At 41.5% G+C, this 19,460-nt stretch overlaps 1 protein-coding gene across 2 annotated transcripts in view; it reads right to left on the reverse strand.

Annotated features, from left to right (window-relative positions):
- WDFY4 (WDFY family member 4) overlaps positions 1-19,460 on the reverse strand; it is a 145,875-nt gene that overhangs the window by 52,255 nt on the left and 74,160 nt on the right. For both annotated transcript variants that reach the window (XM_041127201.1, XM_030030029.2), the window contains exons 40-43: positions 12,162-12,239; positions 11,042-11,245; positions 10,170-10,221; positions 8,687-8,853 (exon numbers count right to left, since the gene is read on the reverse strand). In XM_041127201.1, coding sequence (XP_040983135.1) covers positions 8,687-8,853; positions 10,170-10,221; positions 11,042-11,245; positions 12,162-12,239 — 501 coding nt within the window. The remainder of the gene's footprint in view (positions 1-8,686; positions 8,854-10,169; positions 10,222-11,041; positions 11,246-12,161; positions 12,240-19,460) is intronic.

Genomic DNA, 19,460 nt, shown 5'->3' on the forward strand with positions numbered 1-19,460 from the left:
AGCAAAATAGGGGGTTTCATTTTGAAGTCACATAGTGGGCACAGAATGTTGTTTTCAGTCTGGGTTTAAAAAAAAAAAAACAACCCTGAAAGATTTCTGTGGGTAATTTTTCATTAAAATCCCTTCAATCTCTTTTTATTTCCCCTCTAAATTATTTCTAAGAGGAAGCTAGCGTTTTTCCATCACCTCTCCTGCAGATCCCACAGGAATACCTGTCTCTGTGGGGATATGCCAACCACAGAACTCTCTGAACTGGACTGCCTGCGTATGTCTGTACCATTACATGGTTAGAGGCATGTATGCTTGCACTGAGAATACTGGGGAATTCTGCTCACATTAGCAAACCACAGGGTTTCCTGAAGTAATTAAATAGCAGAAAGATCACTTCTTCCCAAAAGGAAGGTAACTGAATATTGAAACATCAGGCAGTTGTGTAAAATAGCTAAATGGACACAAAGTTGAAAACCAGACTTCTAAGAAATCCACCTCAGCAAACACTGCCCATGTGCCAGAGATCATGTGTGTGGTTTTGGGAGGCACGTGGATTGTGAAGGGGGCCTGCTCACGATTACTAATACGGTCTGGCACAAATAATCACTTTGTTACTCCACCTAAGGCAGGACCGGCACATTAGCAGGCCTTGAGAGGGGAGAGACCGTGTACCTCTCTTTGTCAAACCTTAAACTCTAAGCCCCAGTACATTCTGTCTTCTGTACTACCCAACCAGTAACAGTCACCAGTGCCAAATCCATTTCTTCAATTTGATGTCATATCCCCCGACAGAATTAAACACATTTGCACTGTTAGGAATACTAGAGCCCTTGGGCTGAGACAGTTGTTCCAATTTGGAGAGCAGGGCCATTTTATTCCGGGTGGGTAATAAAGATCTGACAAAGAGGTGTACTACAGAACCCCCACCAGGACAGTCTTGTACCTACGGTCTTGCATTGAAACACAAAGCAGCCTGAAATTATCATAGATTAGATAAAACCTTTCCTTTTCTGTCAAAACAGAACAGAATCCAGTTCACCAGCCACTAGAATCATTAATCAATGAAGCAAACATGACATAAAATAATTGAATAATTACCTTCTAAGGTATTGCCCAAAGCCCTGCATCTCTTGATTGCTCTGTTCATTCAGATGTACAAGGAAATTAAAGCTAAAGGCATGGGGTTTTTTCTTTTTCTTGTTTTTCAGAAGAGCTCTTTGTAAATGTTCCAGTTACATTAAGCAAATAGCCATAAAAGCATATCTGCTCTTGAGTTCAAGAGCCAGATTTCCAAAGGGATTACATGCCTGAAGATGTAAAGAGTCTACACAGTTTTTCAAAACCACTGAAAGAGGTTAGCCATCTATTTCTGCAGACTCTAGCAGCGTTAGCATGGCCCCTCCAGGGAAAAATACAATGCAAGGAAATTGAAGTCACAAAACCATGTTACTGGAACACACTTACCCATGCCACACAATCTCCTGAACACAGCATGTTTACAGAGTAAGGACAAAAGAATGGCTACTCCAAGGCAGTTCAGTGGTTCATCTAAACAACTATCCTGCATCTTAGTAATAGAAGCTTATGGAAAGAGTGTAAGAAACATGCTAGGTATGGAGTGATTCTTGATCTTCATATACCTTCTCAGCAACCAGTGGCTTAGGGACTTCCTGAAGCCCCTTCCTCCTCATTGTCACATCTCATGTTTCCTTGTAAACACTCACAGCTGTCTCTAGTCACTTGCTCAGCAAAAGCTACAAAAACTTTACACGACACACATAAAAGCAACACATTCAGGTAGCACTGTATCAGGAATCACAGAGATGAAACCTGTAGTCATATACTATTTCTGCCCTTTCTGTTGTGTATTGAGGAATCCCAGGGTGTATCAGCTACAAATGACATGTCAGTAAACTAGGGCCAATGTTATTTAAGGCCACAGAGTTTAAAATTACTGGGAGTGCATGAAACCAAATACGCTGCCTTCACAATTTTTGCTAGGGAAACATACGTGTTATCATGGTAAGTGAGACCAACACAGGTCCACCTCTCTGTGCCACTCACAAGACCTTTTTCCTGCAATGATTGTTAGTTTGCTTGTTGTTGAAGTCTCATCTTACTTTGAAACCATCACACATGCGTCTCATTAATCACAAGAGTACATGACAGGTTGCTTCATTCTCTCCAGCTGCTCAATGACCAAAGGAAACTAAATCTGCTTGACCTAGTCTTTAGTGGTAGGGGCTCTAGGCTCAAGTTTGGTCACATCTGAACTGTTACAAACATTGGATTAAATTTCTTCTGCTCAGACTTGAGTGAAACCATTGCAATCACTAGAAAGAAAGCCTTATTGTCACAACTTTGCCTTAGAAGACCGAGGACACATTCCTTTTTTGCAGCTAGCCTCCGCTCACCCTCCCTCCCTTACTCCACTGGAGCAAAACCCCTTGTGGAAGGTGTTTCTTTTGCACGCACTTCTCAGATTTTAACAACTTCTCAAATGCTGCAAGGAAAGAATATCAGATATTTGGGAGAAAGCAATGGTGGCAGGAGGCTTTTGTCTTGTATGTGGTTGTGGGCACTGGGACTGCTCTTTGTCCTTGCTTTCTGTGATGAAAGCTGCCATCTGTCCTGGCCCATCACCAGCCTGAGAAGCCGGCATCCCTTAGCTGATGATAGCATCTGGAAGACAGTTCTAATAGGATTGTGCTTATACCTCTTGCACACCCAGACATCTCTGTCTCACTCCAGGCTCCTCTCAAAAAGAAAAAGCTGCCAAAAACTAATATAAGCCCTTACATTTCCCCTTAGGTAAGTTCACTCAAGTTCATGCCCTTCCAACTGCTCCCGTGAATCTCTCAGGATTAACCACAGCAAAGTCTGCCTGCTTCTTTCCCTGCTGCATCATTCTAAAGAAAGCAACTGTTAGGGGATCAGCTGCATTTGCTTGAGGTGGCAGTCAGGGCCCTGGAGTTTGTCAGGAGCTCTGCAGAGATCCAGGGAGAAGCTACAGCCTTGCAATTGAAAGACTTTTTTCATCAAGGCAAACACTGAAGAAAACCCACCCTAGAACCAGATATGAAGAGAGAATACTAGAAGGTATCCACGGAGCACAAAGTAGTATGGTAAAGAGGCACATCCAGAAGAGCAGAGATCTGGCTAAAGATGCTCTGGGTTTTTTTGTGACACTTACAGCATGAGTCAGACCCTGTCCTTCGCACCTAGTAGCAAAGTTGCTCACTGAGCTGGGGTAGGGGTGGAGGAACATGGGCTGGGGAAGGGGCTTGTGCCAAGGACCTGGCTTCCCAGCCTTCTGCTTTGACCACAACAGCTAGTCCCTGGTTCCCACTGTACATCAGCACATGTAAAGTTCTTTACTGCTGCAGCCTTGCACTGGGATGAAGTGTAACAGTGCTCCCATGAAAACAGCGTGCCTTGATGTTTTGCATTTTGCTTTCTACAGCTTCTTGAGGATGGGTAGTGGAGAGGGAGGTGCTGATCTCTTCTCCCTGGTATCCAGTGATAGGACGCATGGGAATGGTTTAGAGCTGTGCCAGGGAAGGCTTAGACTGGACATGAGGAAGTATTTCTTTACCGAGAGGGTGGTCAAACACTGGAACAGCCTTCCTAGAAAGGTGGTCGCTGCACTAAGCCGGTCAATGTTTAAGAGGCATTTGGACAATGTCCTTAATAACATGCTTTTAACTTTTGGTCAGCCCTGAAGTGGTCAGGTAGTTGGACTTAATGATCACTGTAGGTCCCTTCCAACTGAAATTATTCTATTCTATTCATAGCTGTGAGGTATGTGCAATGCCCCTAAAAACATTGGCTCCACAAGTGGATGCAGAGCTGCTGCACCATTCTGCCAGTCCTAGATGCTGACCTTTATAGCTGCTCCCTCTTTCAGTTGAGCCTGTTCTTTAATCAGCTCTTTTCTCCCAACCATGGATCCCACTCCCTCTGATTTATGCTAGTCCCTTCAGCTACTGTTCTTTGCATCTCCTGTGCTCTCTCCAGCCCCTCCTTCAAGGAAAGGCATTGTGCCCAGATTTCTGCTAGGCCATGCCCTCTTGTTAGCTTCAGATTCATTACCCCAGCTGCTTGGATTTCTTACCATCTTGAATGACTTGCTGGCAAACAGAGGTTTACTTTTCCCCAAATGTCACAGTTTCTACACCAAAACCATTCCCCAAGCCTTCCAACGTTTTCTTCATCTATTACATGCTAACTGCACATTAACAACCTGGTAGGACTACTTTAGGCTTGTAAAGATCAGGGAAGCAATCTTGCAGTTGGGGCTCAGGTTGCAGATAAGGAATGCAATCTCCCTGTCTCTGCTGGTAAGCCAGAGTTATTTAAAGGGTTGGCTCTGGCTTTCGGTAGGCAAGTTGATAGATTAGTTCAGGACAAGTTCCTATTTGCATTTCTCTTGCAAAATTCTGCAGCAGCACATGTTGTGTAACATCACCCACATCACATATAACCTGTCCTTCCATGTCTGTGATGTGTACAGTCTCAGTATACTAAAGATACCTGCAAAATATAATCTTCACTGTGCACATTATAACCTTAACGGAGTCTCAGCAAAATGTATAACCAAGCAGCCAGAGTATGACAGTTCAGTAACTTCTGAGAGGACAAGCCTGACAGCAGCACCTGTAAATCTGCACCTGCAGACTGATATATTCATCTAGTGAATTACACACATCAACTTGTGTGCAGGAAAAAGAAAAACACCTTGTGCTGCTTTGGGCATATACACATAGATACTACTTTACACTACTGTAACTACAGCACCTGTTCCAAACATTCAGCAATAAGGTGACTCAACTCCCAACTTTGACTTCAAAGTCACATTTGTCCCAACCACACCAAGAGCAGTCCTTTTGCCCAGCTTTCGCAAGTGGTCCCTGCTGGGGCCATCTGTAAGGGAGGATGTGAAGCAACAAAATATCTCAGCTACCAGCCCACCATTCTGCTTTAGTCTGCAAACAACTACCCTGACCCTCCATCCCTTGTGCCCAGACCCTGAATGTGTGGGTGAGCCACAAACATCTACAACTCCTCTGAACACCCGCTTACTTCTTTATGTACCTCCACAGAGCCAAAACACAACAATGGCCCTCTGTATCTTGCATTTCACCAACACTGCATACAAGGTTTTTGGCTTTTCAATCTGCATCTAGCAGATCACTGAAAGCTGTTGAGGACTAGGGGGAACTGGTGCAGAATATAGAAAGAAACAGGGAAAGAACAGCAAGGAGCTTCATATAACTAGAAATGACACTACATCTAGGGTAGGGTGACTGTAGAGGAGAGACTAGGACTCTCTGGGCAAGGGAAATAGGATGAGATCAAGAATCCTGAGAACTGGAGGCTGTACTATATAGGTGAGGAGAATGGGGTAGACAGCTCAAACAACAGGAATTCAGGGGCATCTAAGAGGGTCACAACAGCTGAGGCTAAACTTCAAATAATCAGGAAAGAAAATGTGCTCACCACAACATGCTCTCCCTCCCAAAGGAAGGGCTGGGACACACGGTGGAGGAGATTTGTGTTTCCTTTGCAACCTCCTCCCTCTACAGGACAGGTCCATATCCAGGATCAAACATACTCCTACTATCCCCTCCAGCTGCCACTTGGCAGAAGCCATTATAAAGGCCTGAAAGGCTCTAAAGGTGTTTTCTCCAGCAGATGACAGTGTGATAACTGTAATTTTCAGCAATTCTGCCATTGGCCTGCTATTCTTGGGAGGTCTGATAGAGGCCTCCATTTTCAAGCTTTGGGAATGTCACACAAAATTTAAGAAAGCATTATTATGATTGCAAAGTCATACCCTCAAAAGCCAGCCTGAATTCAGCACCTTTGTAAATGCATTATGTTACCATGTAACTACAGGATTAAATACTATTCTTTTCATAGAGCCTGCTCAGGATGGACCTATTCTAGTAACAAATTAACACTGTGTAAGGAAGATGACTGGAATCTACAGCATTCCTACTTGCTACAGAACACAGAACATGCAGTTATATGATTACAAGGATGCTGGCTGGAAGAGACAGACTTATGATCAATACAACTAAATACTACTTTAAAGGTATGAATTTGGATGGACATACCTTCCACTCTATGTACTGGTAAAGCAGAATGGATAGTCTTACAGTAAAATCTCAGCTAGTGATTATGTCATTAAGGGCTGTAATTGCACAGATCTGGCATTAATTTCTTGTTTTCTGGCATTTCCTAAATTCAGAGTGTTTGACTTTGAAATCTGGGAAATGCATTCCTCTGTGGATAGTTTATTGCATTAAAAAAGTGACAAAAAAGGACATATCTAAAGGCTGGACTTTGCATGGTCTGGGTGCTGTTCAAACACACAGAGCATGACTGCTGCCTCATACAATTAGTCTCCCCTCCCTCAGGGACTAACCACTCAGTAGCTTCCTTTAGCCTATACTCAAACTATATTCATTTGCTTTCTCCTTTATAGTCCCTTTCTCTTGCAGTCCAAGTGGTAAACTTACCTTGTTTAAATACTTAAAATTATTTTCACAGGAATGCCTAGAAATGTTTTATATTCTATTTTTCAAGTAAGATGAAACAAAAGATTGATTATATTAGCATAACAATACCCCATCTACACCCATATTCTCCTGATTTAACTTGCTGAAGAACAGACTCTGAACCAACAGACAATGTCAATAGCATTTGATCTGCTGCTTCTGCAAAAAAGCCATCTCTCATATCTGAATGTGTACAAAGGTGTCTGTTTAATGGTAATGCAAAAAAATAGCACTGGGTGACATTATAAAACAACGATCACTTTCCAGACAAGGGCTATCCCTGTGTTCCAGAAATCAACCTAGTATCTGCCAAAGCATCGCAATGTGTTTTCTGTGCAGTGCAGTAGGTAAGATGGTTCCAGTTGCCTGCTTAAAGTGCAAACAGCTCACGAGGCAGCCATTTACAAGGCAGGACCGCAGCGCACTAAGTGAGCGCAGGACAGCTAATGTCACCCCCTACTGCTTTTTTTAATACTTCTGTCAGCTCAGCAACACAGTGACTGCTGCTGGAAAAAAACATGCCTGGCGTTTCTGACGGCTTCCTGTGGAGTTACATGGAGAAGAGACAAACAGCCTGAAGGCTCAAAATGAGATCAGCTCACGGAAAACATGCCTCACATTTTCATGCCTGTCTCCTTCTCCTGGGGAGAGGTATGGGGGGAGAGGAGAAAAGGAGGAGGGGCAGGGAAATGAATTATGTTGTATAGACAGACAGTGTACCAACAGCTCTAATAGCATGAGGAAGCCATCATGTTAGAGAGCACAAATGTGACCCTTGGCCACTGGCAAAGCATCAAGAAAATTTGGTGATGGTATTGAGACACAAAAATAAAACAATTATTTCTGTATCTATGTACAACTATCACAGCACTCTGATGGCTGAGTTTAAATACTCCAAGTCTGACCCTTGGCTTCCACTATGGGATGCTAACACTTGGGCCAACAGGGGGAATGATGCAACTGGAAGAAACAGGTAGACTTCAAAAGATCATAGAACGAGGCCAGGTCTACTACTCATGACAAAATCTCTCATAGTCCTGCGGAAAATGGCTATATGCAGTGCATATCCAACATCAAGGATTTGATTTGGAGTCACCCTTGTGGGGACTACGCTAAGAGCAAAGGGCAGGTTGCTGGCTTTCGAGCCAAGGGATTAAACGAGAACACCAGACCAAAGTTACCATCCCCCTAACAGAGTCACCCCTATTTACTCCACAGTTCATGTCGTCCCTCAGTGTTCCTGAACCTGCCTCTTCCTTACGCTGGGAAGAAACCTGGGAGAAGGGCCATCTAGTCCAGTACAAGAGCAAAGAAGGAACAGCACTGTTTTGACTAGATGACACAATGGAAACATCAAACAAGAAGCAGGGAAAGTCTCTATGGCATTAGAGGGAACAATCTGTTCAGTAGTCATGGGGAGGCAGAGAGGAAAAAGGCATGTGAAGGGAGGAGGAAACGTTTTCTGGTATTCATCAGGAAGAGATTTAAACATCACTGAACTAACAACCTATACAAAATTGGCACACTCTTCCAGAAGTAATAAATAAATTTGATCCAGGCACTGCTCTGAGCATGAGTAAAGGTGGGGAAGCAGGATAGGATTCTCAGAGCCTCATAATAACCAATTATGTTTATGCGCGTGTACAGCGTTGATATAACCAATCATTAAGTGTAACTAGGCACGTGGACAGTGTGTGAATAATGTGTGTAACCAATAGTAAAATAGCTAAACGCATGTACGGATGTAACCAATGTATAAAATGATGTCTGATGCTCTAGTAAAGGGTCTTCAACTATGTTCATATTGATCTGTCGTTGAGTCCATGATTATGCTCCCGCAAATACTGTCTCACAGGTACAAGAATACCTTTGTCACATGCCCCAATTTTTTTTCTGTTACTTCAAAGAGTTAAATGTTAATGTTAAATGTTCTTCAAGAATAAGTCTATATAGGAGTTCATACAGAGGCTGGAAAATTTTAACTGCTCTAAGGAAACAAATAGTGATGATGTTTACTGTAGCCAGAATCCACCTGAACCCCAAACTGAAAGGAACAGATAGACCTCCAAATACAGCTGACCCTCTAAAATGCCATCCCCCCCCCAGAAAATTTTCTAGCTCATCTTTCCTACCTTTTCACTCTCTGCAAACTCCTGCAGTATAATTTGTCTCTCCACACACAGTTCCAAGAAGTCTTCTGAATGGAAACTTTCGTGTAGTGCAGGGAAGAACGTTAGCTGGTTGCAATCCAATCCCTTCTTATCCATCTCCCTTTCTGCTCCATTTAACATCAGCTCTCCTATATCAGTATAAAAGAGATTGCAGTTTTAGTGGCAGCCGAATGACACCAAAAGCATTTGCAATTTAGACTTTCACCCAATCTGTTCTACCTTGGGAAATAGCATTATTTATCTGCAAAAAACAGGCAAGAGAGAAGTAAAACCTGTGAGTGCTAAAGAAGGATGCTTAGTTCAGGGAACTAAAAACAGGTAGCTGGACTCAGTCATAATTCAAACTAAATTCCTACAATCACTGAACATTAGGAAATTAGGAAAAACTGAAAGTGGTAGTCTTCTGGGGACATGAACTGAGCAGGATCTTAAGAGAACCCAAGGAGTGACAATCCACTCATATCTTGCTTTGTCCCAAGTTTTGCAAATTCGTGCAGTTCACACAGTTAGGGAAGGCATGATCAGCCTTCTTATTGAGGTAGACTAACCACTTTCATGCAGAAACTATGTAGTACTTCAATCTTGTTTGGAGTCTACAACAATGAGCTCCACTCTCACTTGTTTGCTAGGCCCTATCACATTAAAAAAATATACGACAATACTGCCTATTTCCAACAGTGTACACTAGAAGCTTGACCTGAAGCAGCCATACAGGTGGTTGAAATCCACAGCCTTAGACTTGGTTGACATTTCCAAACTACAGTTCTTTCTCAATGTTTCCACCCCCCTTCTGAAAAACTATTGACTTCTATACCATACTTTATCCTCCCTCCCCTCTTCTTTTACTGTCTCACGTAACAGAAAACTGGCCTTGGAAAATGAAAAATGTTGACATACTGATCATATTTTGAAAAATCTGGTTCTATTTTGAACGTTGAAAACCAGTTTGAAAGGTTAATATTCTTGATGATTTCCTTCCGCTTTCCACTATTTTGTCCACATTCTCAGAAAGTTACAATTCCTATTACCAAGTGGTAATAGCCATCTATCACCTGGTTTTAAATACTATTTCAGAGGTAGAGCTGGAGTGTCTACTAAAAGCAGGGGGAAAGTCTGCACTTTTCCTTCTGAGTTTAAGCAGTTAGGAGCTTTCCAGGTGCCCAAGAACGCGCAAAGCTTTCATTTCAAGATAGCTTTTTTGCTTTCAGATCTTCCTGGTGGCAACAAGAGAGCAACAAATTCCAAAGACAATTTATGTACCACCTCTAACGATTGCATCAGTCTTTTCCCAGACTTTTCCCAGTGACTTTTTAGCCCAGAGCACTGACAATAAGTTTTTTCCACTAGATGAAATTCTGACCTGGAACTCCATACACTAACTCCAATTATCTTTGGCTGTTTGTGTCCACCCTCTTGATGATGTAATTTAGGCCTAAAAGGTTACCTGGATTCACTTCAGCAGGGGGTGTTGTTTCATTTCTGTTTGCTAGGAGAACCTGAAAAGAGACTAGGTATGACTAGAGTGGAATATGCAGACAGGTAAACATAACTCAGAATATTGTTGCAGAGAAAAACACAGATTTAGAACTACATTGCAAATAAAGGCCTTGGAAATTCAAATAAACTCATGTGAAAGGACCCAAATGAACAATATAATGTAGGAACAAATGTCAACAATTAAGCAAAAGGACTATTGCCTTTTCAAAGACGACCCTGCATGAGGCCAGTTATAGGATAAAAAACATACCACCCAGCCTACAGAAAACTACCAGAATCCAAGCTTCACATAAAGGCTGAAAATGTCCTAGAGATGGGAACCTCCTGATATACTAAAGTGCTTCAGCTTTGGTTGATAGGATTTGGCACTTAGACACTACAGAGGTAGACAGTTGTAAATACGCACATATACGCTTCAATGCTTAGTTCAAACCAGTCTAATTCCCCTTTTGATCATCCACCAGTTCTAGCAGCTCTGACAAGCATAAGACTAACAGAACAGTGCAGTCTTCTAAGTGGGCTCTGTGGCATACATTGGGAAGCGCTATACCCATGAGATACTACAAGCAGAAAAGTATGGTTGGGTTATAATCTCATCTTTCTGGGGAGATCTTACACCAGAAAAGAGGGAAAATCATTCTGTTGCTGCTAAACACAGTGCAGCCCCTCTTACTCTCAAAACCAGACCCATTCAGTGGGTTCTTTATGCGTGGCACAGCATACTGATGAATCAGGTGACGAGAACCAGAGGAAAGAGGTGAGTATAAAGTCACCAGCAACTGCTACAGAAATTGTGCACCTCCTGCAAAAGCTTTCTACCTCACTCTTCATTCGCATAGTTGCCACTCGGGTGTTCACATGTTGAATCCTCCTCCTCATTCGTGAAGGCCCTTCATAACAATCAAGAATCCATCGTGGCTCTAAGGATTGTGGTGCATCTCTCCACAGGCCTCTTCTGTAGAAAAGTTGCTCCTCAAGTATCATCCAGTCCTTGGCTGCTTTGCTGTAACCACACTGCAACATCTGTGGGACAGAACCACTTTGTGTCACCTTTTGCACACTCCCGTCCTCCTGCCTAGCAGTGGCACCACCCCAGTGATTCAGAGGGATCTACCCAACCTACCAGATGGGACCCCTGCAGAGGGAGCACTGCAGACCCAGCAAACACAGGTCCAACTGACCACTGAAAGTATGCTGTGGGAGATACTAGTAGTCAAACTAAGATACAGTGACAAATACAAGCACGTCGCAACCTTCAACCTCCTTGAAAATGGCTGCTTTCATTAGATTTCCAACTCAAAAGCAGTGAGTCAGGAGAACAGCATCACAGGTTTTATTCAGTCCAGTTTTTTCTGGTGAATGTTTGTGTCAAATGACAACAACCACGCTCACTGAAAACACAGTCTGAAAGTCTCAGTCAGAAGTGTACTGTGCTCCCTCCAAGAATGGCACAAATTTAATTATTTCTGCTTAGGAGGTGTGTGCAGGGAGTTGGGGGACACTAAAATATCAATTTAAAGGAGAGAAGAGGTGAGAATTTCAAAGAATGAAAAGCTTGTTGGTCTCTGATGGCCAATCCTGAAACAAAAACATACCTGTGAGATTTTACTGGCTACGAGCTTGAGACCTCTTGAAAAGTTTTACTGGCTGCTGAGAAAAAAAGGTCAAATTCCTCACTTTCATTTTTGCTACTGTAGGAGTGGAATAATTCATTTAAACAAAAGAAAAAAGGCTCTTGAAGATAAAAGTGAAGAATCTGGTGAGTGATGCTATATCACACTTCAGGGGTGATGTCAGGAACAGAGTATTGACTCATTAACTCTCGGCATTTCTTTGGGCATACTACTCATCTCACTTCCGAAATGCCAGATTTCTTAGGGTAGTCCAAGAGCATCCTTTCAACAACAGAAAGCTGTTGCACAATATTCCTGTTCTTTACCTGTACATGGTTCTTGTACAAAGAGGCATACAGCTCCTGCCCAATTCTTCGGTACTGTTCCATACATGACACAAATCCCTAGAAGAAACATCAGAACACATTACAGCAAGATGCTGCAGGTGTAAACTCTGTGAGAAGCAGAAGCAGGCATTAGTTGCTCTGTCTTTTACAAGAATAATTAGGCAATATGACCTGTGTCTGCAAGTTTGATGGCTCTCCAGACAGTATAGTGATGAGGCAATCATTTGAGAGCAAGTTGCACACTTACACTGGGAAGATAAACATATTCATGATCTTAACAATGGTCATTAGTGGAGCTACTCAGAAGGAGAAAGAAAACAGCAAATAAAATTTAAGGCTCCTCCTTTTGGAGCTGAATTAGTTAGTACTGCAAGTAGCATAAAAGACAATTATCTGTTGTAGTGACCTCAACTGAGGTAGGGATCCATAACAATACACCTGCTTCTTGCTGCGTAAACAGAAAGTGCAAACAAAGGAATGGTCCATGTCCCCTTTTTGCAGACAGGAAGCTAACTGCTTCCAAAAACATTTTTGAGATTTAGGAGCCTAAGTCCTCTGGCAACAAGAGGACTTGAGTATAAACACACTATTTAATGGGATTCTGATACAGAGATATCTGAGCTACCTCTAGAACTGGAAACTTGCAGAGCTGTGCTAGTGCAAGACAATACCCATAATAACTGTCTCTGCTCCACTACACAGCACAGACATGCCCTAAGCCCCAGTGCTACTCAGGTGTTTCTGGAAATACATGTATTCCAAAGCAGTCTGACAGAACTTTCTGGCCACCTTTCCTTTCCTTCCAGAATGCACTAGACTCACAGAACAGTGAACCTATATTAACAGTCATACATTTCATCTGCTATTTTATTGGAATAAACTTCTCAAGGTAAGGGTCTCTGTGCAAGTACAAGACTGATGAACTGCTGTCAAGAGATTATGAGCTGCATTCCCCATTCTGCAAACAGACTGTTATGTGATCTTCAGCAAGACATGCAATTGCCCTAAACCACTACCTCTCTAACCACAAAACAGAGACTAAAATACTAACCTCAGAGCTACACAGACTAACAATGCTCCAGTGTGGTGGGATCCTTAAACTCAGGGAGTAGGGAAATTAAATGGGTTTCATTCTCTTCTTACCTACTCCATCAAAACCCACAGGTTTTGGGGTCACAGGGTTCACATAGCCAAGACCTATACAGAACACAAACTGGAGAATTTCAAACAGTGCTTCCTATCTGAGCCTCCCTTTTGAAAAGGTCAGCAGAAACATTATTAAACTCAGTAGTATACCTCAGGTGCGAAACTAGCATCATGCAGATAACAACAAAATACAACCTAGGATTTTCACTATCATACTAATTCCTGAAATTCCCCTGTTTAATCAAAGACAAGCTTCCAGCTTTGAAAATACTAGGTTTGTTCCCCCATTTCTCCTAGCCATCTATGAAATTCTGGGTCCCAAAGAGACTTGAAGTAAAGTATTTGTTCTCATGACATTTTTTTGCCTGATCAGAGACACAAAGCATATGGAAAGGCAGTGTGTATAGCTGAAGTACTGAATAGCTGCTGAGTAAGGTACTGGCTCATTTTATCTTATTGCATGAAGGCAACTGAAGAACCAGCACAGGACTCTGCTTTAAAATGTTGTCCAATGCTCAGGGGACTGTTCTACAGTCTTGTAACTCAGACTTTCCTATGCAAACACAAGGATAGATGCTCCATCTATTTCTCTCCTTGCTCAGTGTCTCTTTGTGTGACTGCTGACAAGTAGCTACTGGGAAGAATTCATTATCACAGCCTTCTTACTAACGGTCTCCTGTTTGACAGTGTATTTCCTGGAAAAAGATTCTAGCTATCCTATTACAACTACATGATGCCATGTCTGATCTTCTGGGCATACTTGCTTTAAAATTTTCCAAACCAAAAGCTCTCTTAAAGAGCAACTTTTTTTTCCCTGAAGTTAATGGTACAGCACATTGGGACCTGACTCAGGATGGTGCTCCTAATCACTGCTGAAAGAAAGAGAATCTCCAAAATCACAGTATCCAAATAAACTATAAATATCTATTCCATGTGCCAGCCAAATTTGTAGGAAGGATGCAGGCTTACTTGAATATGATTTTGAAGTCAAAATAAGATTGCTTACCCTTCCCAGGAATTTACAAAAGGTACACCAAAGCCATGAAGTGGGAAAAGGAAAAAAAAAAAAAAAAAAGGAATCAGAGTGGCTGATCATTAACGGCATTACAGAGAGCAGCAGAAGTATCTGTTCCTTTGATATGTTCCTGAGGATTAGAGGTGGCAGAGAAGGCAGAAGCTCATCAGAGATTATACAGGAGAGGTTAAAGTGCCCCCAGTGCCATTTGAAGGCTCTCACGCCCACCGGAGCTTCCCTGACAAAGGTGAGACTGCTGTGAGTCACAGCACGAGGCTAAACTGGCTGTGAAAGTCCCAGCCTCTCACTACCTAAAGCCATGGATCAGATGGGTAACTTTTAAATGCATGGACTCTGTGCCATGCTGGCAGTGATTCCTCACAGCAAACTATCTAGCTGCTGCTTGCACTGTGCTATAATTAAGTTAACACACAAGGTCTATGTGGTGTGCCGATTACTGCTGGCTGCCAGCCAGGTCTGTACCCCTGCCGCGAAGTCACATTTATTGGTGTTTCCCTGCAGGAAGCTCCTGTTTTACACTGATGGAAGTCATTACATTTTTGTTTGTTTAAAGCATCATTAAACCTGTAATCACAGTTGCGGCCTCACAAAACTATTCCATAATTCATATAAAACTCCCATAAAGGCTGACCTAGAAAGCAACAGCATCTCTGTGCTGTTGAGCCGGGCCCAGTACAGGAGAAGAGCTGAGATCCCAGCTGTATGTGGACATCGGGTAAAAGCCATTCAGAATAGACAACCAATTCCTCCAAGTATTAACAACCACTTCAGATACCCACAGGCTATTCAAGCCAAGTCAGTGCTTTACTGGCAGCTGTTTCAAAGTAGCTCATAGTCTGTTATTTCACTCATGGTCACCGATCAGACCCCTAAGGTCAAAGCCCACATTGCAAAGATTCTCACTGACTTCACTGACCCAGCTCCTAGCCTTTGAAACATACGAAGAGTCCTAAGAAAGAAAAATGCTGCTAGCCACGTCTGGTGAACTGAAGACTAACCACTTTGGCTTCCAAATGAGCTATAGCTAGCCATTTTCAACCAGATGAACATGTCCCTGATGATGATCCCCACAGGAAAACCATCTGGTTGTAAAATGAAATGAACAGTTAACAAAATTGGAGATCACTGTGACTGGAAAAGAAAAAGAAAAAAACCAAACCAAAAAAACCCCCAACCTGCAAAACAAAACAACAAACAAAAACAAAACCTGAAAAATATATAAAATAAACATGGAGAATATAGACCAGGCTATTATTTATTAAGTGTTCAGTCAGAACAATTACACTGTAATGCTTAATGAATAACCAGTGCAAACAAGTTTCTAACAAATAAAGAGTTTCCGTTAAAAATTGTAGGTAGTTATCCTTTAAAATGGCAACTCCTTATGCAGTAGATTAAATACAACAGAGCCACAGTGTAATATCTATCTTGATCAAAAACAATATGCCAGCTTTGATAATTGTTAATATTGTGTAACATAATATAAGGTTTGAGTTTCATATGCTGAAAAGCAGGTGTAAATGCAAGAAATATGACTCCCATTCTAGGGAAGAGCAGACTAACAGGCCATATTGACCCATCCTGGCCTAAAAATTTGAGTATGATACCATGCTTTAAGTCTTTTTTATACAGCCTTCTCTACTTTGCAGCCTTAGACAATCACATTCTAAGTAGAATCAGGTTGTTTTGCTGCCTCAGATTCCCCAGCCAATATTTAGAGCTTGAAAAGGTGATGGAATTTACAAGCTATTTCCCTATTAAAAAAAATGAACCACAGAATCAAAACCTGTTTCTCCTCTGTCTGCATGGAGACCTGAAGCAAATAGGAGAGAAAATGATTAGCACTGGGGAAAGGTAAAACCAGCAAGGAGAAAAATGCTGGCAAAAAGACAAATTAGCATGCCAAAAAAAACCCAGAAAGTGGATTTTCTATAATTTCTTTCAACTAAAGCAATTGAAAGGCTGCTTGTAATAAGAAACAGTTGAAAAGAAAAGAAAAAAAAAAGAAAAAAGGTTGAGGTGTGACTTCTAAGTTAACAATTCTCTACTGAGCTCTGGAATGTTTTATGTCTGATTTTTTTATTATTTTTATATATTTATATCACTTAGTACTCCTGCACCCCATAAATATTCAGGCTTGCCATAATAATCTCATATTGCATGATACAGACGCCACATATGCCACAGTTCTTTCCTAAAGAAACATTATGTCATTGGAGCGCTACACTTTGAGGTTTTCTTTGGGGAATTAAAGGCTATGTGTTGTATTACAGAACACACATGCACACAAAAGTATGTGCCAAAACTCTTAATAAATAAAAATAAACTTCAAGACAAAATATTTTTGGACTTTGAAAGGCCAAAAGGGAAGCCGAAATATCCAGATCCCTCACTGTACCAAGTGAATAGTCCCATGGATGATAGTGAGAATACCCACGTAGTTGTTCTGAAGCATGTGTTTTAGTCATCTGTTAGTGAGGACTAGAATTGGTGATATTAGCCTACTATTTTGCTCTTCCAAGCAAAAGAAATATTATAAATATAGAAGCACACACAGTAAGAGCATTCATATAGCATCACAGCTATAACAAAAATATCTACTCTTGTACAGTACTTTTCACCAGTACAACTCGAGAGGTCTTCATGACTGAGGTCAAAGTCTTCAGCTTACAGATGGGGAAACAAAAACAAGTGAGTTTCTGGAACATCCTGCCACTATGACTTGGTTGCAGGGAAGGGGGATTGGGGATGGGGCAAACCCAATCTGATTTAATTTGAAACAGCCTGATAAGCCCACAAAGGGGATGTATATGGTAACAGCATGCAGTAGTGGGAGGGGGAAACAATTTGATGAACCAATTTGGAAATCACTTCTACTCTTATGTTCCCAGTGCCAGATAGTATTCTAATATAGCTGATTTACTAGATACTAGATCTTATATCACAGGAAGAGTCCACATACTGTATTTATCTAACTTGGGCTTTCACAATTCTACATGGAAGGTTTTTTGATCTAATTACAGCTATTCAAGCAATCACTAGGCTTTTAGAAAGTATTCTATGGACATAGAAGAACTTAACAGCAGGTAAGGAGCTCTTAGAGACACAAGAAACTGCATGTAAATAGCATATGTGACAGTGGCAAAGAGTTCGTGCATGGCAGAAACAGATTTGATGACCATGATTCAATAAATCACTGTGTTTCAGGATGTGTTTAGGCATATACTTCACAACTTTTATATACAGGTTGTCTGCTACTGAAGGGGGAAGATTTGCCTTTAATCCAAGCATTTAAGGTACAAAAATACAGATAATACATATGCAGCACTTGTACCTTAAAAATGGCAATTAAACATGCTTAAAACCTCTATGGGTGATGACTGCAAAAGAGTGAAACAAGAAATTATCAACATTAGAATGAAAAATATGACATGATACTAATGTGATACACTCTTCCCATCTTGAATAAAACAGAAAAGCTGCATTTTTATGAAATGGAACGCTAAGGAAATGCCATTTTATAAAGAGCAAATTGTTCAGTTTTACTTAAGTATATATTTCCCAGGAGCACAACATTAAATGGCATCCACCTGTGGTGCAGCATTGCTCCTCTTGGCAGCCCCATATCCCAGCTCTGTCCTCTGGACTGCATGCCCTAACCAGTGTGGATCTCCTGTCGCTGATGCTGTGACTTAGTCAGGAAGGAGACACTTTCTCACAAAAGTGACTGATTTTCGCAGTCACCATCTAAAGCCAATAATCTTTTTAACGGAAAATTCCTGAACCACTATGATTTAAATAGCTACAGAGCCAGATTGTCAGCAGTTAAATTTTGAGCCTAAACTCTTCTGAGGTGTGAAAACCATCTTCTTGTATTCACTTCAGTTCTCATGCTCCTCCTTTTTCCACACATCTAACCAGAATTTCCCTTCCTGACATGAACAATTAGAGCCCAATGCTTCTGGTCCTTTCCTGCTAAATCACAGAGAATAAATCAATCCCTTCTTCAACAGCCTCACAAGCAGAGGATAGGATTACAGCTAGCATGGCAGTTTTACAGAGAAGAATCTGAATGTTATAGTAAATTACTAGAGCTGGGTGAATTCTCCAATTCACCAGCCATGTTGCACTCAGATACAGGGACAAAGTGCATAACATCTCCAAGTCTACTACTGCTACTAAATCTAACATGGTGAATCAGAGACCAGGTATACTGCTACCCAGTGCAAACGATAAGCCACCCATCTTGTGACAAGACTACTTTTCAGGTAATTGACTATGCACTAGGAAGCGAATGGGTTCATTTCATAAGAGGAAAAATTGTTTCATTAGTCACCAGGTAACAAGCATTAGGCTAAGGCAGATCATGTTTTTCTTAGCTGATTAAAGATCAGTTTATCTTAGTCCTTCGCATACACTCTCCATGCTGAGGGTTGTTTGCAGGCTCTTTTGAATCACAAAATTGTTATTGCCATGTGGATTTTATTGTTGCTTTGCCAAAATTCATTTAGCTTTTCAACAGACTGTAGTTCCAGCAGTTAAGTGTTGCATGGAAGCTTCGTGCCTCAACCCGCTAGGAGGCTAATGCACAGTGCCAACTGCTCCTAAGATCATGGATGGATTCCTGGCATCACCAGTTGGTTGGGGAATAGCAAACTTAATGAGAAAAACCTCCATATTTCAGTGCATCATAAATGTACCCACACATGGGGGTGGGTTTCAAGAGGATAAACCCAAAGTATGGTGTACATGTGATGAGACTTCCACACTGTATTTATCAGCTAAACTCAGGCAGCACAGAAGCAGCTTTACTTCTATAGCAACTATATATATGTATGTATATATGTGTGCATACACACACACTCCAACAGATGATACTACTGAAGAGATGAATTCCTGGGAGAACAGATAACTTGTCTCCGAATAGCAAAAAAGCTCAATGGGAGGTGTGACATGTTTGTTCTTTAATCCTATCTCTGAGAATGACTTCTGTGACTTTGGGATAATTCACTCAACCTCTTGAGGGTTCAGTTTCCATCCTGTTACAGCAGAGGTATTAGCTTTTACCTCTAGTGAAAGGTGGCCAGACTTCGGCA

The sequence above is a fragment of the Aquila chrysaetos genome, chromosome 11 (assembly GCF_900496995.4).
Source record: "Aquila chrysaetos chrysaetos chromosome 11, bAquChr1.4, whole genome shotgun sequence".
NCBI classification, from domain to species: Eukaryota; Metazoa; Chordata; class Aves; order Accipitriformes; family Accipitridae; genus Aquila; species Aquila chrysaetos.